At 46.1% G+C, this 25428-nt stretch overlaps 1 protein-coding gene across 1 annotated transcript; it reads left to right on the top strand.

The window, feature by feature from the left end:
* The first annotated feature begins 183 nt into the window (after positions 1-183).
* axl (AXL receptor tyrosine kinase) lies at positions 184-25332 on the top strand. Its single transcript, XM_031863585.1, has 20 exons — positions 184-334; positions 3661-3871; positions 4314-4414; positions 4529-4711; positions 8340-8420; positions 8526-8641; positions 10725-10920; positions 15219-15358; positions 15480-15624; positions 15840-15857; positions 16737-16866; positions 17058-17149; positions 19133-19228; positions 19420-19497; positions 19922-20014; positions 20440-20561; positions 21177-21286; positions 21498-21657; positions 22427-22563; positions 23306-25332. Exons 1-20 carry the CDS (start codon positions 184-186, stop codon positions 23763-23765), a joined length of 2820 nt encoding a protein of 939 aa, XP_031719445.1. The 3' UTR covers positions 23766-25332.
* The last annotated feature ends 96 nt before the right edge of the window (positions 25333-25428 follow it).

The raw sequence follows: 25428 nt of genomic DNA on the forward strand, positions 1-25428 counted from the left end.
GAGCAGTTTTTACATTCTGTCTCCTTTAAAAAAAAGGGGGAACCGAAACGACGGGATCCGGTTTACTCTTTGGGCTGATCGGTGTATAATCGTCACACACTTCCAGCATCGGCCGGAGTCACAGACAAACTTTTTTTTCCCACCGCAGAACTTTGGTGTTCTCGGAGCTGCTGAGATGAGGTGATGGAGTCCGGGGACGTTTCCAAGATGACTGCTCTTCTCATGAAGCACATTCTCAGAGGAGGAGACACCATGAGCGGGTCTAAGTGGTCCTTTCTGCTCCTCGCCGTCATATTCTCCGCTTGGAGGCCAGTAGCCGGCGGCACACTGACAGGTAAAGGTTTTCATTTGGCACCGAGCAGCCGCAGCGGTCTTTCTCACAATTAACCATCTGTGATTAGTCAGCTTCACAGGAAAAACAAACTAACGAGCAATTAGCCCAGTCAGCATTCTGCTCCTAACTTGTTAAACACATTTGCTTTGGGGTGGCTGCAGCGGGAGCCCAACATCTGGCCGACATGAAGGAATTCATTACGCCCATAAAGCCCTTTGAGACAAGTGAACGATTAGTTTCATTGGCTCGATCAGGCTCGAGCTCCTCGTGATGGTTCAGTGACAGCACGTAAGAGGGGGGGCAGGAGAGTTCCTTCATTGGTGTTTGTTTTTTTCTAGATCAGGTGCAGCATGAACACCTCTGCATACTTTTTGTTGTACTTACTGGGAACAAACCAGTATCTACAACAGGATTCCAGTGGTGGTTTTGTTTTCCAGAATACTGTGGAATTTCGAGAGATGCATTCCAGGCAGGGAAAGAGCTTAAAATAAATCCTGCTGGGAAGTGAGAGAATCACAACACTGGGAACTGCAGTTCACAGGCATGTAGCAGAGCAACAAGGAGAGAGGTTTTGTTCTACAGAAAACCAGACTGTGGAATCCTGCTGGTCTACATGCCTGCAACAAATAGTCGACCAATCAGTTTGTTGTGTGTCAAATAATCTTCATAATATATAAATAATGAGTCATTTTTAATGCAGAAATGGCAGAAAAGGCTGTTTTCAGCATCTGAAACATGGAGATCTCCTAGTTTTCTGTTTTATATTAAACAGAATATATTTGGGTTTTGGACTGACCAGACATTTAAAGACATCACTTTGTACTTTGAGAAATTGGGATGGACATTTTTCCCTATTGTCTGACATTTTATAGAGCAAACTATTAATCGAGAAAATAATGGTCAGTAGCAGCCCCAGTGGTCTAACCAACCATCACTCAGAAGTCCTGATCTGTTCTTACAATCAAGTCAGACGGCTACAACCGCAGTGGGTCGAAAACACGGGGTCCCCACAGGGGCCTCCACCTGTCGGCTCATGTGTTTTGACCATTACAGTCACGCTGTCTCCGCGGGAGCTACGCCTCTGCCCTCAGCAGATGTGCGACCAAGAGGGACAGACATTACGAGACACCGCAGAGATTTATAAGCTCATGGCCGATGCTCTCAAACAGATTTTTTTTTACCGACGTCTCAGTTCCTATTTGGATGCAGGGATAGCTGTGGCCCAGGAGTGAGAGGGGATGTAAGGGATGAAGAGGGTGTGTGTGTGTGTGTGTGTGTGTGTGTGGGTGGGTGGGGGGGGGGATGCTTTGGTTTGTGAGTCAGAGCCGGTCTGACTCAGACCCAAGCATCGGAATGATGGATGGGGTAAAAAGGGGGCAAGAGCGATGAATCCGAAGAATGGCATGAAAAGGGAGGCCAAATGAGAAAAGGGCAGAGGCCCGGCAGTGAATGGAGGGGCCTGAGTTACGTATAGCGTTAAAAAGCCAGAAAGATAAAAGGAGGGAGAGAGGGGAGGATAAATGCTCGGACTGTGTCGGGTATTTTTGGTATGTTTATGTCCACTGACATTTAACTTTTTCTACAAGAGAGAGAGAGAGAGGGAGAGAGAGAGAGAGACAGTAGGAGTAGAGGCGGGGTGGAAAATAGTGTGGGACCTCGAGGGAATTCGGGGGACAAAAGGGAGGAGATGGAGTAGTGAAGCACAAATGAATCACTAGAGACGGGCCACACACACACACACACACACAGAGGTTAACCAGGGCCTGCTCTCTCTCTCTACCGTCTACCTCTCGTTCTCATAAAAAGGTTTTAGGAGCTTATTATGATATGAATGCAGCTCTCAGAGACAGAGAAAGAAAGTAGGGCTGCTTTTGTTCAACATGGCACTGAGACAAAAAAAGGCAAACAAAGTCAGGGCCACGCTGATTCATGAAAGGGCTCGGTCAAGCTTAAAAATAAAAGGGAGGAATGACTTTTAACGGCAAAGAAAATCACACAGAGGAGGAGAGGCGGTGGGGCAGCGACCCAGCGGGGCCCCTTCATCCATCGCCAAGAAGGAGCTTCTTTGAACGCACATTTACAGAACCGAGGGCGCGTTCTGCTCACGGGTAAAACGAGTGCTGTTAAAGTGTGCTGTTTACGCTACATGTCTGTTGTCAGCGGTTGAATTATGTGCGTGTCTGCGTGAGATGGGCTGCAGCGGAGTCCTCTGGGGGGGGGGGGTCAGAGGTCGAAGGTCGGCCATGAAACAGACTAGGAGGGCGGGTTGACAAGCTTGAGAAAATCTTCATGGGCGTCGCTCGGTGAAACAAGGGGTGATTTATTGTCGTCCTGAACTTGATGCAAAGGTCAAGTTTGCACATTCTCCTAATATTTTATCGAGGAGTTAAGGAGAGCCTTGGCATGCTCTGTCATTGGCATTTTTATTTGATGCTGTAGAGGAAAGATTCCTGCAGGAGAGATCCAGGCCCATGCATCCTTGCCAACTTTGTGTTTAAGATCGAGGCCGTGACGGCCTTTGACAAAGCGCGCACTCCTCAGCATCATCAGGAATGCCTCTCGTTTCTGGTGAATGTCTCAAAGTTAAGAAAAAGCACAACCCTTTTTTAAGGATGTTGAACAGATTCACAGGCCCATCTTTGCGGTTCGAGAGAAACCCTGAATACGTTCAGTGTTTGTGTTGAGCTCTCCGTGCTCCGACACTGAGCGAGCGGTCGTCCTCCAACAAGGAGCCTTTGTCCCAGTATCAGCTCGGTCCCCTTCAGGTCAGCCCCCCTGTTAGCGGGCACAAGAGGACGGGGCTCAGTGTGGCGGGGGGGATAAACACACCTGTCTGTTATCACATGTTATCAAGTCAAACCTGTCCACCACAAATAAACGTTGAAGTTTTTGGTGGCGAGGAGATCAGCTGGTTGATTGATGAGTCAACAACAACTTTGGTAATCGATTCAGCCTTTAAGCCGTTCATTAAACCAAAAGTGGGAGGGTTACAGCTTCTCAAATGTCAAGATTGGCTTCTTCTCTGTGTTTTTGTGTCACTATAAATCGAACAAAACAGACGATTTGATTTGACTGTGTCCACAAGAGTCCTTATGAATAAGCCAATGTTGGTGTAACTTTGAGGTCGCCTTTTTACAGTAGGATAACAGGAGGAAAGCTGGCTGTTGTTTTAAAATATGGCAGTAAAAAATGCTACCATGTTATAAATGTGTACTCTCTGTGTAAAGTTTAACGCAACCACTGACAAAAACAAGTCTTTATTTATCCTTCTAGTTAACCTCTAATCCTGATTCCTCTCTCTCTCTCTCTCTTTCTCTTAATCAAAGATCTGGAGTTCGAGCGGAGCCCCAAAACCGTCATCTCCTCGCTGGGCAAACCCATCACAATGCACTGCACCCTGAAGGGCACGGGGGGCGAGGAGGAGGACCCCCCTGATGTGCTCTGGCTGAGAGACAGCGTGCCGCTGCTGTACGCCGACACCAACCAGTTCCAAGTCCACACCGGCAGCGACAGCTGGACGATCATGAGCACGCTCAGGTAGGCGGCGGGTTTTCACTCTACTGTGAACAGGCGAGCTGCTTTTGTCGTGAGATTCAAAAGATAAAGGTTCATCCGTCTGTAACGGCAGCCACACCTGGCCTAAAAATGTTCCTCATGCCTCTGCTGTGATTGGATTTATTTCCTGTTCCTCCACCTTATCCTTTCACCTAGCTTAACGAGTACTGTTGCTGGATTACATCACCACGTTGACTTCCAGCTGCTGTGGAGCAGTTTGAAATGAAGTCTGAAAGAAATGACATAACCCGAGCAAAACAAAAACATATTTAATCCTGGTATGATTGCACTGCAAAATGTGCAAAGAAAGTAATCAGGGTCTGACCGTGTTTCTGCCTCTATCATCCAGTTTTCATCAGTTTGGTTTGTCATTGCTTTATCTTTATATCGCCTATTAAATCATTCCTTTTCATGCACACAACAGTATTGACAAGGTCCAGCTTCCCGACATGGGCGCCTATCGATGTGCTGTTCTATCCGAAAGCCACCAGACCATGTCTGAGGAGGGGAGCGTTCAGCTGGAGGGTGAGTTCATCTGGGGCTCTCTGGTGTACACAGAGGCAGCTACAAAAATAAGCACCACGGCTGTATTTGGAAGTTGAGTCGAGACCCTGATTCAGCGAATTTATTCTTTCTCAGGCCTTCCTCATTTCTCCGTGGAGCCCCAGCACATGTCTATAGTGGCCAACGTATCCCTGAGCCTGAGCTGTGTGGCCCACGGTCCTCCAGAGCCGGTCAGAGTCATCTGGCTGCAGGACGGCGCTCCTCTCAACTCCCTGGATGACCCGGTGGCTCTGTCACCCTCCACGCTCAACCTCACAGGTAACGTCTGTCGCCCTCTGTTAGCTGAGCGGTCGAGGCCGTGTGCACACAGCTTATAGTCACACCCATTAAAACATGCAGCCTCAATCAACTCCTCGAGGGCTAAATGATCAGCCAACAGTAACACAGTCCGGGACTGCATTTGTTGGAAGGTGCTTTATACGAGATCGGGAGCATTTCTATTGCCTCCACGCGGCTCTCAATGTGCTAATTACGACAAAACATTGTTTACCTGAGGGGGAACCAGAGGGCGGGCTCCACCTTTCCGTGATGGCACCGTTGGTCGCGACACCGTTATCAGCGGTAACCGTCGCCGGAGGCTCGCCAGTGGGACCCGGAGGATCCAAAACACAAAGATGTTCAGTTTACAATTGGATACAAAACAAAAACATTTGAAAAGTTGGAATCAGAACGTTTTTTGGCATTTTTGCTCAATAAAAGAGTTAAACAATGAATTGATAATCAAAACTATTGACGGTCACTTAATTAATCGACTCATTTCAGTACTACATTAGTCAAGTAAGACGTCGCTGTCAGCAGCTTGTGGCCCCAAGTAGCAGAGTTTTAAAATGACTAGAAACAAGACAATTTCAAAATGATCGGTTTTTAATTGAATGTATTTTAGACTATATCATAGATTACAATGTTCTGCCTCAACAGCTACACAGCAACTATCCTCTATAGGTTCAAATGCCCCCTCGCTGGTATAAACAAAACCATCAAAATAACCACTCTCTCACAGAGAGAGCCGGTTGGCTGACACGGTGCCATCGGATCCATTTGGGGGATGGGCCTTGTGGTCGTGTGGTTGATGGGTTAAGGCAGAGCAGCGGGCGCAAGAGGGCCTACTGGAGGGAGATAAATAGATGGGCAGAAGGAGATAAAAGACAGAGGCTTGAATGCAAACAGCTGCCTGCCAGATAGCTGGCCTGTGTTGAGTCCATTGGACAGGAAGAGCGGGCTGAGCCAGAGGGAGGGAGGAGCAGGAGGCAGCGGTCGGTTGCAGGATCTGGTTTGACTCATCGGAGCATCGGAGTGATGACCAGGTCCCGCTTGACGGTAACCTACACTCACGTCTCTGGAATGGACAGCTGCTCTGGCTGACCACAGGTCCAAAGACAAATAATCTTGTTATGCTGTAAACCGTAAAAAGAAACGGCTCAACGTATTTCAAACATTAAGAAGTCCAGGGCAACACGTCTCCCTGTAGCTTCAAGTCTTAAGGTGGTTTCCAACCACATCTGATGGACAGTGAAGCAACCACAGCTCTTTATGTGCCTTGTCCAAAAGCTGTAGGACGGAGAGCACTTAAACAACTTGAATTGCACAATAATAGAGGGTTTAAAATCCCAGAGAAGCAGAAATTAATTTGCTTTTTGGTCAGAGTGACAACAATCAAGAACATACAATGGTTTGGGCCAAAAAAATATTTTTGTGTCGCTGTTGATCCGACAAAACCAACAATTTGAAGACATCGGCTGTTGGAAATTGTGATGGGTGTTTTTCACTGATGTGGAACATTTTGTGAAATAACTTTGTTAAACTCACCTAAAAAATGGTTCAACTAAAGCTTGGGTCGTCACATTGGAGCAACCAGCAAGAGTGAGCTCGATTTTCAAAATCATCCATCCTAAAAAACACCCAGCCCAGTGTTGCCAACTGTTTTCCAATGACGGTAGCTACAGCAGCACTCGCTCCAAAAGTTGCTGAATCTAACGAGAAAGTCGCCAAGTCGGCAACACTGCCAGCCCGTCTCTTCAGGCCTCCCTCCAAAGCCACTCTCCGCCGAAATCATCATAATGAGAATGAGAATGATGGATTTCAACAAATCGAACAAAAAATAGTTTGTAAACAACATTGCTCACGCTAGCTTTAACAATGAAAACAAAATTAGTTGCAGCTGTGAATCCAATATGCTGGAGTACATAAACAAAACAATGATGAGCTCAGTGAGTCACGGTCCCAATACTTTAGTCACCATAAAGGAAGCACCAGGCCTGTCTTCTGTCATCCCCAGCTGACATTAACACCATTGGTCAACACTGTGATGCTCGTGAGCTCAGGAGTTCCTCCCAGTGACCGATTATGACATGTTCAGCTGGTCGGGGGGATGTTGTGTTGCGGTTTTCTGATGGGGAAGGAAAAGAGTCAGAAGGGCGAGTGGCGCAATCTCGAGATGGCCCGATGAGCACTTCATTCTCCCACACCGCCAGCGGTCATCCCTCACCCCTCACCCCTCACCCCTCCCTCCTTTCCCTCTCTCACAATCCTCCTGCTTCACCCAGCGAGGATCGTACCCCCTGTTCTTTTTCCGGCCCCAGCACAATGGAGGCATGGTGCTGTCAGCGCAGAGCGACACACACTGCGCGGTTCTGTGAGAGTCTGGCTAATTGACAATGTCGGCATGTTAGATAACCAGTGGTTAAAAACTTGAGTGTCACATGTTTCAGTATGTGTGTGTGTGTGTGTGTGTGTGTGTGAGCCTGTGTTGTGCTGTGGAAGGGTTCGAGTGTGTGAGCACGCTGTGAGTCACTTTGTGAGAGTACTCATTCACTGTTGAATATCAGAGTGTGTGTGTGTGTGTGTGTGTGTGTGTGTGTGTGTGTGTGTCACAGTGCGTTTCGCCCCCTTCAGAGGAGCCCCAGCCTCACGAAGGCAGCAGCTCAGCCCTTTTTACACCTGGACCCTCAACACGACCGCTCTCTTTGTTCTCAAAAGCACACGGCGGGAAAAGATTCGATGCGAGAGCGAAGAACCACAATCATGCAGTGTTTTTAGGAAAAAGAGATTCTTTAGTTTAAGAGAGAGTTTCGGGCTTTTGATACAAAGTGAAGTTCCACATTCTTAGACTTTGTGCGAAGCTGGTTTAAGAAGACAGTCTTCACCCTGACAGGGATTTGAAGGTCAAAAGACAACTTCGCCCAAGTTTGGTTGAAGAATTTGTAGACGTCAGATTAGAAATAACGTTAATAATGTTTGGACAGCATGTAACAGAAATAAATAAATGAAATTGTGTTGAAACAAATGTAACCCAGACTTAACCTTTTCAACCAGATGTAGCACAGTTTCAACCCAGACATCTTTTGATCTGCAAATCACCAAATCAGTGCTCACCGTGCACGCTTGTATCGATTATTTTCAATTATGTTTATCTTCTACATCAGTGTTCAGACAATGTAGCGGGATTTTTGAAAGTCTTAAAACAGTGAAAATGTGTACGGATCAAGGCTTTGCATTACCGATAGGGTGGGTAAGGTGTTGTTGTTGATTCACATGTTTTACAGAAACTTCTCAGGACAAGTCTCTTCCTTTAAATGGCTGTGACTGGTCCGGTTTTGACGAAATGGCGGATTTGATGTTTATTGTGCAGGCCAATCTCTCAAACATGCACTTTCACATCCACAAACGCACGCTGACGCCCGGAACTAATCACAACACTGTTGACAGAGAGTTCACCTGACCTTATGGAAACTATTACCCTCGCATTATTCTCACTCCAGTCTGAACTTTCACACCGCTTCTCACGCTGACTTAATGTGCAACTCAGCATGCTGAGCAAGGACTCTTAGTTTTAACCCCCCCCATGTCCCCCGATTCACACACCCATGTTGTCTCTTTGTCTGTCCAGGTTTGAACCGAACCAGCACTTTTTCTTGTGAGGCCCATAACCGCAAAGGAGTGGCCACCTCTGGATCCGGTACCATCACTGGTAGGTGTCACAAGCACTCGTGTCAGCCTTCATTCCTGTTTAAACATTGTTGTGGTTATATCTTTATTTTTATTTTTTACAATGTCTTTTCGTGTCTTTCTTTAGTCCTCCCGTCCAAGCCTCAACACCTGGAAGCCATGGAGATCACACCGACCAGTCTCCGTTTAACATGGCAGCCCGCTTTTGGAGGCGACTACCCGATAGTCCGCTGCACTGTCCAGGTGAGATGAACGTGAGAGGAGGCGAATACAACAACTAGCTGAGAAAACGAGTCACTGCTGAGTCTGACCTGCATGTTAAACTAACCCCAAAGAAGAGAGGAGCTTGCTGTCCTTTTCTTCTCTTAACTCATCCTCTACCCCTCCCTGCTTTATTCGTGTACTAGTGGATCAGGTTTCGCTCTGGGAGAGTGGCCTCCTGGACTAATCTGGTGTAGGACCACTCCCTCTCTCTGTCTCTCTCTCTCTCTCTCTCTCTGTCAGTGTCTCTCTGCCATTCTTCTGTTCTGCGGCCACTGCAGCTCGTAGTTGAGAGGGGGGGGGAGGCATTTTCCCCTGGAGAAGGGAGCAGTGCAGCAGCAACACCCCTAAATGTCTGGTTCTAATAAAGCTGCCCCTTATACCTCTCGTCTGTTCTTGCCCCCCCCCTCCCCGCACTGGGGAACAAGGCGAGGGGCCGGCTTCGGCAGAGCAAAAATCAGAATTAACAGTTCATTGCGGGGCCGAAGAGAGACGGGGGAAAAAAGCTTCTGAGCAGAGAGATGTTACTGAGCTGCACAAATGAGGCATAACAAACAGAAAGAAAGACAATAAGAAGGAAAGGAAGAAGGAAACAGGGGAAGTGCAGTGACAGCAGGTATTGAGGGTCTGAGCCATACGAGGGGAATGCAGGCTCAAGTGTGACTCAGAGCTGATCCGCACAATTAGATTAAACACACTTGTTTGCAGGCGGGACGGTGATTCACCGAGTCGGGAATGACTCGCTCTCTCGTACACACACTTCTTTCACAGTCCTCATTCACACAACTTAATATTCCTCGGGACGTCACACCACCTAACTCACGCCATGTGGAAGAACTCTCCCACCCAGCTCCCTCTGAATACTCATGTTGTTTTCAAAAAGGCATTGTCAAAAGCAGAGCACAGCAGCACCAGCTGAACACACACCCACCTGATCTGTTTGTGTGGCTATTATAGACCTGTTTCCAGCTCTTACTGTAAAGCCCACCCTGTGAAGTGCAGCCAGCAGCCTGCAGGAGCCACAATTATGCGCCAGACCGGCAACTTTAATGTGGTTTTTAAGATTGCTGCAATCCAGGGTTTTTCTTCCCCCTTCTCCCTTTGTGTTCCTCTTTAAACGTGTTTACCATAGTGAGTTTGCAGAGACAGCAGGTTTGTGACTCTGATTTTTAGCCGATGGGTTCTTCTTTCAGTGCACCTCACTGAGCCTGGCTCACGTTCGACACAACAATGGGGCAGATTTTTCACTATCTCTGGCAATTAACACTTAATGACCATCCTCCACCACCATTAAGCACAGGGACTCCAACCTCCCAGATTTCTTCCACAGTACCTCCAAAACTTATTTAGCCTACAGAAACAGGAATTCAAAGTTTCTCTATACTATAAACTTATATCATTTTCTTTGAACATTAAAGCCTGTTCTAGTAGAAACCCCAAATACAAGTGTGAACCTGAAAATTAGCATGATATGTCTCCTTTAAAAGCTGTGACATATTATTCTTAACAAAAAACGTATCTCCTGCAGACCAACTCCAATCTACACATTTAGTTAAATATTATCAAATGTTGATTTCTAACATGCGCAAGTAATTTGAATTATATATACTCAGCACTACTGTAACCATCTTTCCATGCAATTGTTTTATTGCTAATAAAAATAGTGATAATTAAGAAGAGCATAATTGATGGTATTGATTAAGGACACACTTTCCATTTGAATCCATTACAAAAATTATATTTCTACATGTTGTTGCTCTGCTCAAAATGATGAACGTGTTGGAAGAAATTTACCCACCAGTTCTTCTTCTACTGTATTCGCCTCTACCTATTGGCTTTATGTGTGTTGGCACTTAAAAAACAGCGTCCTCTTCCTGTTTGTGCCAAAAAGCAATGAAACAGATCACAATCAGAATCTGGTCACTCAATCTGAAATCCAGTGTAAAGGTTGCCCAACTCGCAGTACATAATATGTAGCAGCACATTTTATATTAGGGGATAAAAGTGGGAAATAAAGATTATTAAACAATGTAACAAATTTAAGTTTATTATCTAAATGTTCCAGGCCAAACATTCAGGAGAGTCCGCAGCAGCAGGCCCGGATAAAATGATCCACAACCAGAATGTGAACGTCCCACCAGCCACGCACTTCATCGGGGAGCTGGAGCCCCACCGCCTCTACGCAGTCAGGGTGGCCTGCCACAGCAGCCAGGGCCCATCTGACTGGTCGCCCTGGGTGGAGCTGCGCACCAAAGAAGGAGGTGAGTCCTCCGGCTGACTGAGGAGATGTTTGTTTTCACCCTGGAAGTGTGTGTGTGTGTGTGTCGGGTCACTGCCTCTGAAGTGAGTCCAGGTCAAGGCTGTGCTATCTGGCTTCTGATTGAGTCGTCTCCTCCCACTCCTGCTGTGTACTGTAACCAGTGCAAGACACATGCTACGCTGCAGCTAGCAGGCACCATTGATCCGCCTTTTTGGCCTGTGCCAAAGATCATTTTATTGAACTAAGTATTACGTACGCAGTCCTATGTGTATCCTATATAAAATGGATGTACCATCTGAAAAAATACCAGGCCTTACAGAGCCTGCTTTTTTTCTCTAGTGTTCATCGGCAAATTGCAACTGATGCAGCATTTGAACATTTCAAAGCTGAGTTAGTGTATTTTACATATAACATTGAAGTACCTTCAATGTGCAGGCCTAATGATTAAATATTAAAGATGCGTGTTGCTTTCTTATTGCTTTTCGATTTTACCAGATCAAAATTGTGAAAGTCTAAATTAAAGGGTAACTTCTGTGTTTTTCAGCCTGGACCTTGTTTTTCCATGTTTCTTTTGTCTAAGTGACTAATGGAGACAACAATGTTTAGCAGTTGTCGACCACAGCGTTCAATACTGGACCAATTTAAAAAAATGTTGTCCCCATTACTCTAATTCAAGCTTCCATTGGTTCCAAAATGTCAGCGACAGTGGCCCCTGCCTGGGATGCAATAGTCTTTTCTTCAGCAGCGTTTGTTGTGTTTCTTTTTTGCCTAAAGGCACATATTTTCTGAGCTTGTTTTGAGGTGAATCGACTTCACTGCAGCTTTAATTCTGTCGACTGTTTTTCAGCTTGATTCAGCAGGATAAGAAAGGAGTCAGAGAGTCAAGTTACAGTGCACTGTTAGTCATTACGTTCCTTCCTGTGCCCCTTCAACTTAAGTCTGTGTTTATGAAGAATACCAGACACCAGTCACTGTACCTCCACGAGCTTTCACATGTAAACTCTTGAGGTGGAAGGCTGACTGGGACTGCGGGGACAGATTAGGCGGAGACGGGAAGAGGGAGAGGGTGGACGTTAAAATAATCCTGAAAGAACTCAGTTAGGATCGCAACACTCCGTCCAAACTGGAGCGCTAGGCTGCCGTGTGTTGGGAGTTTAAACTGAGGTGGGATTTTCCATGCCAGCTCACACCGTCTCTATCCCTGGATGAATAGGAATGGAAACCGCTAAGAGGAGAGATGTGCCACAGGAGGGATGATGGGGGCTTTCCATCATGGAAGCCGCTCACAATCCGAAAACACTAAGCACATAGTGTTTGACATAAATAGGAAAATGGAGAAGTAGCAACTCCTACTGTAAAGGAGAAGGACAAAAAGTGGTTTTGAGATACCCTGGTTGCAGTCGGAATGTTCAAGTTTCAGTTCTCTATTCACCAAAGTTGAAAGTTTTGTTTCAGTGGAAAATAAAATCCTCTGTTTTGCCAATTTATGTAACATCCTTTTCGACCATTTATGTTTCATCTCCGGCAGCTGTCTCTGCACTTGCTCTGATGAGTCAGAAGATGAAAAATAAAAAAGCAGAAGATAAGATTCAGCTGGTGGTCAAAGATGGTTCAGGAGGTGTTGAAGGTCAGAGGGAGTGAGAGAATGAAGGGGAGAGGTAGACCGCTCAGACTATATTCCACATCTCTCTCTTTAGTGTCAAGGCTGCAGACTGTGTTTGAACTCCCATAAGGCTCTACTGTCTTTCTGTCTTCGTCTCTCATGAAGAAATTGTGCAGATATGTGCTTCACTATCTCTTTACGTGTCTCAATCTGGCACAGGCTGTCCCCATTTGCTGTTCCTCCCTTAAATTCTCAAGTTTTTCACTTCATTACACTCTTCTCCTGCCAGCTCTTTTTTTTTGGTTCTCATACCCAACCCCCATTTCCCTCAAGTAGACGGCGCTAGCATGCTCTCATTTTGTTGCAGTAGTCTTTTCCAACCTCAAATCCTACACACGGCTCTGTGGAACTTATTTTCCTGCATCAAACAAGCAAACAACAAGCTTCTTCACTCCTTCATCTTTCATTTCCCCCCCTTTTTTTGACCTCAGATGACCTCTGATTTCCCTTTCCAGAGCACACAGCTATAGGCACTGTGGGAAAAAAGAAAAGAAAAGCGGGTTGATGGTGGGAGAAGGCAAGGAATGGATAGAAGAGCAAGGAAACGAGGGAAGGGGGCGCTTTGAGAAAACACTCATTTAGCTATTTTCCCAAAGCTCACTATTTTCCCCAGAGGATGACAGAACATAAAGAGAAGAGGGGGGGGTTGACATATTTATTCCGTAAACGCATCCAGAAATGCCTCTTCCCAAGAAACAAAGACAATGAATGGACAAAGGTCGGGCGTGGCAACAATCAACAAGAGTTATTGTGTACTTTTTAAGTAGTTTGTTGAGGCAGATTCCCTCTACACATCTGTCTGCACCCCTAAAGTGACGCCAGAATTAGTCCAGAGTTACTGGACACCCGAACTCACCGCCCCGATGGAAGTGAGTCACGGCAATGACGAGGGACAAAACATTCACATGTGTCACATTTAATCTTGTTTAATAATACTGCCAGCTAACAAAATACAAAGGACCAAAGACAGTCTGCCATAAAAGTTTAAACGAGACATTTTTGATGACACTAACATTCGTGCTTTGACTGATCTCCAAAACATGTTCTGCCTGAGTTTGTTTTCATTAATGGAGAACAGATCCCAGGGTTATGAGTCAATGCTTTTGGCTGAGGGGTGACCCTTTTCCATCCGCGTGTTGACCCACGTGGAGGACGAGATGAAGCGCACAGAAAGAGAAGTGATGTTCAAATGGTTATCCGGCACTGCTTCTCCGATAGCTTGAAACGGTAGTCGTGAAGCCATGCAGCCGTGCAGATGTTAACCACGTCTGCTGTGAACTAATTGTGGCTCAAAAGTGTTTGTTTCTCAGCCTCTGGCCAAGCCCTGGGCTGCTTTCATGTGGAAGAGAAAGGAACAACAGGTTTGTTCTCTGTAGTTTCTGCATTTCAGAACCAGCGGCACACGTGTAGTTTTGGGGTTTTCCTTTTCAAACTCCCCAAATCTCTCAACTGGAGCTTTTTCAACTGTTTGTCCCCCTTTATTACACAAAGTTTTACGTCAACAGTTAACATCTCTCATAGCTCCATGACAAAAAAAAGAGAGAGAGGCATTACCACAGAGAGGGCAGCGAGGGAGAAGAAAGGACTTGGAAAGGAGGAGATGGAATCATGTTGGATGGGAGACAGGGAGGGAGGGAGAGAGAGAGAGAGAGAGATGAAGAGGGAAGGAGAAAGGGGGAACGGGAACAAAGGGGTGGAGAAGGAGGCAGAGAGAGAGGGAGATGACGGATCGTAGGTGGAGGCGACGCACTCGGAGGTTGTTTTCGTTGCCGCTGGCAGGCAGAGCAGGGGCCGCATGTGGAAACAATCATCCTCCAAACACTTCCTGATAACATCATCCATATAGGCTGGGCCATGTTTCCCAAACTCACACTGACTTTGAGTATGTGTGTGTGTGTGTGGGTGGGGGTATCCAGCTAGTTTGTGTGACTTTGTAAGCCTGCAGAGACAAAGAGAGCCCCAACTCAGACGGCAACAAAGGAAGTAAGCGATGTCGTCTCCTCGCGAGAAGATTGTTGGATCTATGTGTTGTTCAGAGCATCAATCACTCTCACACACTCTCACACACACACACACACACACACACACATTCCTCTCACTACTTCTAGCATTTCTTTAGCTAAGGTTGTCTCTCCTGGGTGTTTCTGCTGCCAGCAGCCTTTTTTTTCACTCTCTGCTCCAAAGAGCCAGAAAAGAGAAAGCCAGGCCAAAGAAGAGAGTGAAGCAGAAATCGGGATGGACAGAAGAGGGGGGTCAGCATGAAGGAGGGGGACACAGCGTGTGTCCACCCGAGGCCGTCCAACCACGGCTTCTGAATTCGGCTAATCGCCACTTAGCTTTTAGTCTCTGTTGTCCTAATGAAGGTAAATTCCCCACATTCTCTGAACATCTTCTCCCTCCAGCTGCTGTAGTTGTCCACACCCTCGAGGCTGCAGGCTGTCAAAACAGCACACGCCTGGCTAACCCCCCCCCCCGGCCCCGGGCCACCACAGTCACTGCACTGCGGGCTCCTCATTCATACCCAGAGACTTCTTCGACACATACGCCGCCACGCCCTGAGAACGAGTTAAAAATCCATGTAACTGGGTGAGAAGTGAAAGGCCTTCAAGTTGTGTTTTTGCCACTTTGTGTTTCAGTGCCAGAAAACCCGCCGGTCAACGTGAGCGCAGCGCTGAACGGGACAGAGGTGCTGGTGACGTGGGAAGGGCCTCCGGGGAAGCTGAACGGAGAGCTCCAGGGCTACCTGGTGGAGTACAGCACGCCTGCAACGCAGCAGGTCAGTCTGGGACGCTCATAAACGAAACGCATGAGGCGATGGTGTCTGACGTCGCTCCGAAAGATACAAAGAAAGTGTTTAATCTGCTTCATTATGACCGTTTCCCTCTTGTTGTTGACAGTTTATCGTGAACACCGCCCTGGACACAGAGCTGTCAATCAACGTTTCCGTCCCCCTCTCCAATGTGTCTTTTCGAGTGTGCGCCTATACAGGGGCGGGGCAAGGACCCTGGACCCCCATACAGACCCTGACTCTTATTGATCCCGGTGAGTGACAAGAAGTGTCAAAACTGCCAATGAAAACATATGCAATAACTTTTTAAGATTCCTATTTCATTTTTGTAAGGAATAGTCTGACCTTAACTTTAAAATTACCGTAATCACTTTTTCCTCCAAGATGTCAGATGTTTCATATATTCTGCATAAATAAACCAGCGCCAAAATATTGACATGGGCTCTGTTTTTTTTTTTAACTCCCACAGAAATGGAGGAACTTAAGGGTGAGTAATGACCGGCTTCACACATACAAACCTTCAAACACCCTCTGCTGTGACCTCTCAGAGTGACACATAATGACACAGTGACAGTGAGCTCATGGCAGGTTGTTTTTTTCACCACAGGACTTCTCTTTTCTTATTCTCTGTCTCTGGGTTCCAGAGAGTTCCTTCCTGTGTATCTCACGAAAAAAAGGGGAAGGGAGAGAAAAAAAGAGAAGAGAGGATCTCAGAGAGAGAGACGGGAAAGGGGGGGAGAGGGGTGGAATGGGGAGATGCATCATAAATATTTATAACGGGCAGGAACAGTGCAGCATCTCTGTTTGCTTAGTCTAATAGAGCCAGACAGACAATTCAAACAACAAGAATGGCAGAAAAAAAAGGAGGCAAGAGAAGTTGGGGGAGGGGGGTGGGGGGGTGGAGGGATGTGAATTCAGAGGACAAGTTGAAAACTGTGGGTGGAGGTTGTGAAAGAATAGTTGCGGCTTTGGGGACATGGGACAGCTCGAAGACAAAGTACATGTTTTGAGAGTGAGGAAAAGAAGGATGATACTTTTAGTCAGTAGAAATTGTTTCGATGTAACTCAACAAACATGGAGGGCAGGAATGACCTCATCTGAAACATAGTTTTCCTCACAATAATGCTGCGTATGTGTGTAAAAAGTACACATTGTTTTCTTTACAAGCCTTGCGAGAAGATATCACAAACATGAAATAACCATGGAATGAAGAAAGGGAATTTAATTTCAAATTGTACACTGGCTCTGTTCAGTTGATCAAATAAATCAAAACATGATCTCTTCTTTTTGTCCATCATCCTAAAAAGACCCACATGACTAAACCCTCATCCGTCTCTGTCCACACGCCCTTCCTTTCCCCCTTCAGGTCCATCCTCGCCCCCGGCCTTTTCCTGGCACTGGTGGTATGTGGTGATGGCCGTCGCCGGCGCTGTGTCCATAGCTGTGCTCATGGCCGTTTACGTGGCCAAGCTGCGGAGCAAGGAGACGCGTTTTGGGTGAGTATATGGGCTGCTGCTGGCGCTCCTCCTGGGTGAAAAGGGAGGGACGCCATAGCAGTGCCAAACCCAAAAAAAAATCAGTTGCCTCACTTTTGCATGCATGCTGATGCATTTGGACGGAGTAGAAGACAGTTGTGTTTACGCAATCTGCCAGGACGAGGCCTCTCATTGTGTTTTTGCGTTCGCAGGGAGGCGTTCGAACCCATGATGGAGAGCGGAGAGCTGGTGGTCAGGTACCGCGCTCGCCGCACCTACAGCCGCAGGACCACAGAAGCAACACGTGAGTTCCCCCCTTCCCTGCCCCTGCATGCCAGTGAGGAAGACTTATAATCCCTCCCGACTGCCCCTAAAGCAGCAAGAGACGAGTCTCTCAGCGTGCCCAAACCTGCCTCTGTCCCCGGGATAGATAGTGATACACAAAAACAAAGGTAGCAGAACAGCATCATCTCTCACGCTCTATGCTCCGATCTGACAGTTCAAGGGAAGGATCTCCTTTGGCACACTAATGGTTCTGTTCTCCGCGTTTCGAGATGGGATTTGCGTTTCTTTGGTTGATCAAAGGCAGGAACGCGAACAACGCAGCCCCACAGCTGTGAAAGCAGCCCTGGAGTGTTCAAGTCAACTGATGTACTCCACAACAACACTGTAGCCCTTCTGATCTGTAAAGCAATCTTTCATCTTTTTCATAGTCACATCGATTAGATGTGCAGTAAATCCATTGGTGGAGCTGCATGACCAGGCGTGAACGTTAGATTTAAATTTGGCTACATTTTAGGATCTTGTACTGTTGGGGCTATAAGATGAAATGAAGACGACATCGACGTACCACTCCTTGACCTGCTATGACCGGTCACGTCACCTCTGGGGTGGGTTTAAAGGTCTCTTCCAGGTGGAGCTAGGACCTTGTACTGGTGGAGGACAAAGCATGTGATTAGCACTGGTTTGTGTGCCATCGCCAGCGAGCAGCCCCCCCCCTCCCCTTGCGAAGTCCTCGTGATTACAGACAGAGATACGTACCTGTGAACACAGTGCGCAAACTCAAATTTCACACAGCTGGGTCCCATTAGAGGCCGTGACATTGTCCCAGGTGTATGTGCGATATTTGTGTTGAACCTCTCATAGGCAAGTCTCAGCTTGCTGCAGCCACAAAGAGGCCAGGGGGGAAGGCAAAAAATAGTTATTCAGTGCGTAAAATCAGACCAGCCCCTAAAAAAAAAGAAGAAAAAAAGAGATGTTGAGATAATTTGTACTCGGAGTGAATGGAGGGGGGTGGGGGAGCTCCCTGGAATAAAAGAAGGGGTCAGATTGGAGGGATTTGGGCGGGATTTACGCTGCTAATGTTGACCAGTGATTTGGGGCCAATTCTCAGGACACAGTCGAGGAAAAAAACTCCAGAGGCTCCGGTTTATGGCATGCATCGACTAATAACCGGTCGCTCCAGCATGTGTTGGAACATGCCTGTGGACTGAGCACATTGTTGTCGGACGCATTGGCAGATTGATAGTGTAGCAGCAGCTGGACGAGGGATCTCTGGTGCATGTCGTTGCCTTGTCACCGGCCCAGATGTGGAAACAGAGCTAAGCGTCTGTAGCGCAGTCTGCACGCCAACGTAGAGCTCACTGACAGCCAGCTGGTTGAGGAGAGCCAGGGATGTTTTCAAAGCAGCTCAAATCCTCTGACCTCAGCTCCCCAACCGGGTCCCCTGTGGGATCGCATGGTCACGTGTCCCGCGCCTGAACAGTCACACACTCTCTGCACAATTGACTTTTTAAAGTTTTTGAGTTTGAGTTAGTCTTTATTTTTGTATAGTTTTCGCCTCTATTTTCCGCTACGCTGAAGTTCAAGTTGGCATTTTTAGTTCAAGTTTTATTTTTGTTTTACTTTTACAAAATCTTTGTTTGATTTTTTGTAAGATATAATAATTGACATTTAAAGTATTTTTGGAACAGGACTTTGTGCATTAAAATACTGAATCATTTATTACATTAATAAAAAGCCAAATAATGTAATGTTAGGCCCACGTTAACCATCATTTTTCTGCAATTAAAAGTTTTACAAGTAGACAAGGTGGTTTTAGTTTACTTATAGTCCTATTTCCATTGTTATTCAAGCTGGTAGTGTTTATCAACACTTTGTCTTTGGCTTAGCGTCGAGCATTGTGGTTTTACAGTCACGCTGTTTTTCTCTCTTTTCTGCGATGTTCATTAAATTGCTTCGAGTCTCACACACCATTAAAATTCCTCTTTTTTCCCCCTCTGCTCAGTGAACAGCCTGGGCATCAGCGACGAGTTGAAGCAGAAGCTCCAAGACGTGATGGTGGACAGACATAAACTAACCCTGGGAAAGACGCTGGGAGAAGGTACTGCTTTGTTCTGGTCGGTTGTGTCAGACGTATTACAAGGAAAGACTGGGGTTGATATGTAACGTGGCGTAATATGTTAGGGTTGGTTTATAGTCAGGTATTATCCGCTATAGCACTAATGTCATGTCCGTCTTTGATGTTGCTTCTAAACTGGGTGTTTGATTGCGTCTTCCTCTCTCTCTCTTCAGGGGAGTTTGGCTCTGTGATGGAGGGGCTGCTGACTCAGGAGGAGGCTGTTCTCAAAGTTGCAGTGAAGACTATGAAGAGTGAGTAGACAGTGCAAGTACTCAGCAATCACCACAATGAATCCCTTCATCTTGGGAAACACAGGCCAATTGATGGACATCCCCTCGGGTCGGAGATTAACAAGTGTTGGGGGGCAAAAGTTTCCGTTTTTTTTTTATCGAAAAACAGATAGCTATGCAGCTTGTGAAGAATATTGGCGGAAGAAAAAGTTGACCCCACATTGACATTGAATCGCAGTGGCAAAGTAAAGACAATTGTGTAAGAACTGTTAAGCGGAAAAAGATGAATTTTTAGGGATAGAAGATTGGGAAAATTTGCCATTTCTGCCAGTTTCAACTTACTTAGTGGTAAAAACTACTAACAGAATTGGAATCAAGTTAAATATATTTTGTGTGCAGCAAGTCATACAAAATCGTCTCACCACATATATCATCTCTTCCCCAGTTGCCATCTGCACCCGCTCAGAGATGGAAGATTTCCTCCGCGAGGCGGCCTGCATGAAAGAGTTTGACCATGCCAATGTCATGAGGCTTCTAGGTGAGTAGGGATTCATTCTGCCCGGCACGTCACGGGTCAGCTCCTGAGGATTCTTCAGGTTCCCTTATAAATTACACTACACTGTAAACAGTTTTAAATGGAACTACATTCTACCAAAAGAAATAGTCCTGGTTTGCATTTTCTGTAGATAATCGAGAGTAAGAAGGACGCTGTCCATGTAAAGACGAAATGTTTGAGACAAAAACCTGGGCAAATAAAACCATAACTATGTGCATGATTAAATACCACGAAAAGTAAGTGAGAACATGTTTATTTTTTGTAATTTGGGTGAACTGACCCTTTAAAATACAGACTTCTTTAATTAGCAAATCCAAGACTGAGCAGTTTTGAGACATTGTGTTAACTTCTATAAGCACAGAAGATGTATGTAGTGTGTATAACACTAAGCTGCTGTGTTTTCACAGGTGTGTGTCTGCAGACTGTGGAGAGTGAAGGTTACCCCTCCCCCGTGGTCATCCTGCCCTATATGAAACACGGAGACCTGCACAGCTATCTGCTCTACTCGAGGCTGGGAGACTGTCCCGTGGTAAGTCCAATCTCACACAATAAAAGCCATGAAAGCAGCGCGCGTACACACACACACACACACACACACACACACACATCCACACACGTGCAAACGCAGGCAGTCACACGCACACAGTCCCACACTAACAGCTTAATGGGTTCAGGGTTTATAAGTCCACCTGAATGTCTGTCAGCAAAAAGGGATCCAAAGGTCAACAAAGACGTCAAGTACAGTATTTTTTTTACAGTCCCCACATACACCTTTTTTTCATGAAAACACAAGATATGTGTCTGTCGTTGCTCTCCGCAGCTTCACTTATTAACGGATGAGATGTTTTTTTGGAATCGAGAACTATTACACGCAGTACGTCCCCGGAGAGCCGGGGTTGAGATACACAAGCCTAATCAAAACAAGAATCCTGCAGAATGTTGAAACATCCACGAGTTTCTGGAGTCGTTCACAAAACACAGCGGCGCTGAGCCTCGCTCTTCCCACAGGAGGAGGCGAGTACCCGGAGCAGAGAGCATTCAGTTCAGAGAGTCGGACTCTGGCTCCCTCTACTGTACAGGAAAGAAATGTCAGCTGTGTGTGAGTGTGTGACTAAAACCCTGTTGTCTCTGTGCTGTCCTGCAGTACCTCCCGTCTCAAATGCTGGTAAAGTTCATGGCCGATATTGCCCGAGGGATGGAGTACCTCGGCAGGAAGAACTTCATCCACAGAGACCTTGCTGCTCGCAACTGCATGTAAGCACAACAACCTTCCCCCGCTTCCACTTTTCTCGGTTGCTGTTTGTTTTATCACTTTCTCTTTCTCTTGAAGAGCTGATTAAACAGAACCAAAAGTAGATTTTGCGAGAAGCGAAGTCATGACACTTTTGCATGTGAGATTTTATTTTCCACCATTCCTCTTTTCCCAACAATGCAGCACTGTAACACTGCGGTTTCTTTGCCTCAGGCTGAACGAGAACATGAATGTCTGTGTGGCCGACTTTGGCCTCTCCAAGAAGATCTACAACGGAGACTACTACAGGCAGGGCCGGATCTCAAAGATGCCCGTCAAATGGATCGCTATCGAAAGCTTGGCCGATCGCGTCTACACAACCAAGAGCGACGTGGTGAGTTCACCTGTGTGTGTGTGTGTGTGTGTGTGTGTGTGCTTGTTTTAGACCCGAAATCAGTTCAACATTGTGGGGACTCCCCTCCCATCAGGGGACCGGTTCCTACAAGGTTAACAATATATTTTAGGGTTATTTGGCTTGAGTTTACAGTTAGGATAAAGATAAAGTGACTCTTCTAAAATATATCTTTTGAGGTTCAAAAAGAGCTGAAGTTGTTGCTGAAATTGGATTGTTTCAGCGGTGGTTAATTTCACAGCAGAAACAAAAATCAAAACCTCCATCTAAAGGCCCTGATCCGACGCATCCGACGATCGGAAGCATCCTACTCTACAGCTCATTGGCACGCTGTATTGTTTCCTAATCAATCATTATTTCACCAGTACATGATTAATTACATTACTTTGAGGCAAATATTTGGAGTTTCAAGGAGAGTGACAGCACCAGACGGAAGCTGTCACTGGAATAGTTGTCTGACATGGAAGAAAGTACTGTGCAAACCTTTAACAGCCACCTTTCATGTCTACAGGGGCTGAGTGTGGTACAAAGAAGATGTTGGGAGACTGTTGCTTGAAGGTTACCGTAATGTTAAAGGGATAAGTGAGGCATGAAGCTGTTATAGGAGAGTTTACCCTCCAGAGAATAGAGTTTGAGTCATTTTTACTCTTTAAAAACTGAGAAGTGTGTGGCAAGGTGTGTAAAAGCTAAAGGTAGTTTAAACCTCTTTAACCCTTCCCCCTCGCCTCTTCACTATCTGTCTCTCTCTCAGTGGTCGTTTGGAGTCACCATGTGGGAGATCGCCACGCGGGGCCAGACTCCGTACCCCGGCGTTGAAAACAGTGAGATTTATGATTACTTGAGACAAGGAAACCGTCTCAAACAGCCTCCAGACTGTCTGGACAGCATGTGAGTGTTGCCTCCTTCACTCTCACGTTCCACACAAGACGCTCTCTGATAGCTGGCAGCTGATAATGAAGTACCTTGGAAATCTTTTTGCCTTCTGATTGGAAATACCTTTTTAAACCAGTCATGGCTAGAGGCTAAAAACAGTCTAAAGTCTATCTGCTCTTCATAGAGGTCTGATGATGCTTTGTTTCATAAAGATTAAAAAACACTTTACTGAACCATTCTTTTTCAAATATAGATTCTTCCAATTTAACAAAAGCTTGCACCCTTCCTCACAATATGCTTGAGACTGATATTTTAATGATTTTGTTAAATTACATTTTGAAAATTAATTTCACCTTAAACTGCTAAACAACACTTTGAAAAGCAGCTTTTTTCCTATGATTTATTAACGATGTCCTAGGAATATTCCACAGAAGGGAATATATAATTTGGTTTTAATTATAGGACAAATTCAGATAACTTTCAAAGCCAGCAAGTTCCTAGTTTGTAAAAAGCATGAAAAGATAGTTAAAAGTAATTCAAATAGAAGACATAGAATTGGTATTGGAGAAATCCAGGTATATTAACAACAATAAATCTTAATAAATTACTATAATTTGTGCAGTCTTGTCCAAACAAATTCCATACAAAATATGACAGTTTAATGGAAAATATTAGGCAACCAGCGACCAACACAGTGAAGTGTTAATGTTTTTCACATGTTTTGAGTATGAAGTTAACATTTGCTCATCCCCTCCAGCTACTCCCTGATGTTTTCCTGCTGGCTGCTGAGCCCCAAGGACCGCCCCTCATTCGAGGCCCTGTGCTGCGAGCTGGAAAAAGCCCTCGAGGATCTGCCGGACACTCAGGACCCGGACGAGATCCTGTACGTCAACATGGACGAGTCCTCCATGGAGCTAGGGGCCGTCGGCGGCCGCGACCCCGCCGGAGGGCCGTCCCCTCTCTGCCTGAAGGGCCTGGACTCCGTGACCACCGTGGAGGTCCACCAACCCAACCGCTACGTCCTCTGTCCCCAGCACGAGACCAACCGAGCCCTCTCGGACTCCCTGGAGAGCCTGGACATGCCGGTGTCGTCCTCCACAGCCACGCTGCCTCTACAACCATCCTGCCACTCCACTCCCAACCCCACGCCAGCTCCCACCCCGACTGTGGAGCTGCTGGAGGACAGGGAAGCGTCCAAGAGAATGCCCTGGCAGTGATGGCTCCACTCTTAAAACATGACTCGTCACTGCCAAAGCGTGCGGTCCCTTAACCCCTAGTCCAAGAACCGAGATCCAGCCTCTTGCTACTGACTGTAAGAAACCCTAATGTGCCCCGACATACAGATTTTTGCACAAATGCACGCACAGCTGAAGGCATTCCGAGGAAGTGAAGGATCGGAATTATTTCCTCTCTCTTCTACATATTGTACATATTGTTGCCCACGAACACTGCAGCACAATCAGAGAAATGCATTCCCAGTCGCTATAGCAATAAAAGACCGGATCTGCACAGCTGCTTGTATACAGCAGATCGATCTCCTCCATGTGATTAAGCTACAACAAGTCTCTGTGAAACCAGCTCAGACACTGCCAGGCTGAATCCACAACCAAACACACTCAGAGGCCTGAACGCTAACGCGGAGGACTCGCACCGGCCGAGGAAAGTCTTCCTTTGACGGAGAACCCTCACCCATCCGAGCCCCTGCTTCTGTGCAACTCAAAAGCAAAAAATGGCAGGAAAAGACAGGAAGAAGCCGCAGAGTCTCTTTCACTGACGGTGTCATCATCTGATGAAGACCACTGGCTGCTCTACGGTTATATTCTTTCATGAAGAAGAGTTTAACGACAGGAATCCCTCAACTGAAGTTCACCAAACCTGAAGTTAGAAGACTTTTTCCCTACAGCAGCAACAGAATATGAATGAAATTATATTTTTTTAAATAAGTAATAACAAAAGAATTAAGAGACCAAAATGTACAAAGATAATATCATTCCACTGCAGGCTTTTGGGACTTTTTCGTTTGAAGCAGTTTTGAATGAGGAGTCTACCATCCACAGTCGTATGATAGCCTAGCGTAGCGCTCTGGGTCGTACTGCTAGTTGCCCATTAAGCACAACGAGACGTTTACAGGTCACGCAAGGCTTTCGTCCCGAGCAGGAGAGACGCCTGTGAAAGTCCTGATTCAACCAGTCTTCACTTCTTTTGTCATAACTCAGGACTTAGACTTTGCTCGACGGGGACAGAGGTACTAGTCCAACAATGAGGGACAGAGGTCCTGGTCTAACAAAGAGAGACAGAGGTACTGATCAAACAAAAAGGGACAGATGTCCTGGTCTAACAAAGAGGGTATGAACAATCAGAGGCAGGAGGATGGACTGATGGACGGTACAGACATGGTGGAGTAACCCAGGGCAAACGGCAGGATAAGCTCCTCGTCTTTGCTTTTGGCTCAAGCACAGTGTTATTACACATTTTGTAATTATTATTTTTTTAATGCTGATTTTTGTATTTCTACAACTTTGCACTAATGTTTTTTTTTATATATATATCATTGTATGTTTGTTTGTAATTTGTATATATATTTTTTATGCTTTTTTTTCATTTTATGTCATAAATACTTTCTGTTCAGTCCTGCAGACGCCTCACAGGGAACAACTTGCATATTCATAAAGGCAGAGAATAAAAGCCTAATAAAGCGTCGCAGGGCGTCCAAGGGAGCGAGAGGCCGGGAGGCCGGGGAACGCGATGCACCTCGCCTCCTGTCGCCGTCCTGCCACTCTCTTATTCTGGGCTATTTTTCTTTCTCGAGGTTTAGCATTTAGTAAATAGAAGTCTGGCACCAGCAGAGTCAAGGAGGAGGAGGAGACAGAAAGCAGCAGC

The sequence above is a fragment of the Anarrhichthys ocellatus genome, unplaced genomic scaffold (assembly GCF_004355925.1).
Source record: "Anarrhichthys ocellatus isolate YVR2014 unplaced genomic scaffold, GSC_Weel_1.0 scaffold29, whole genome shotgun sequence".
NCBI lineage: Eukaryota > Metazoa > Chordata > Actinopteri > Perciformes > Anarhichadidae > Anarrhichthys > Anarrhichthys ocellatus.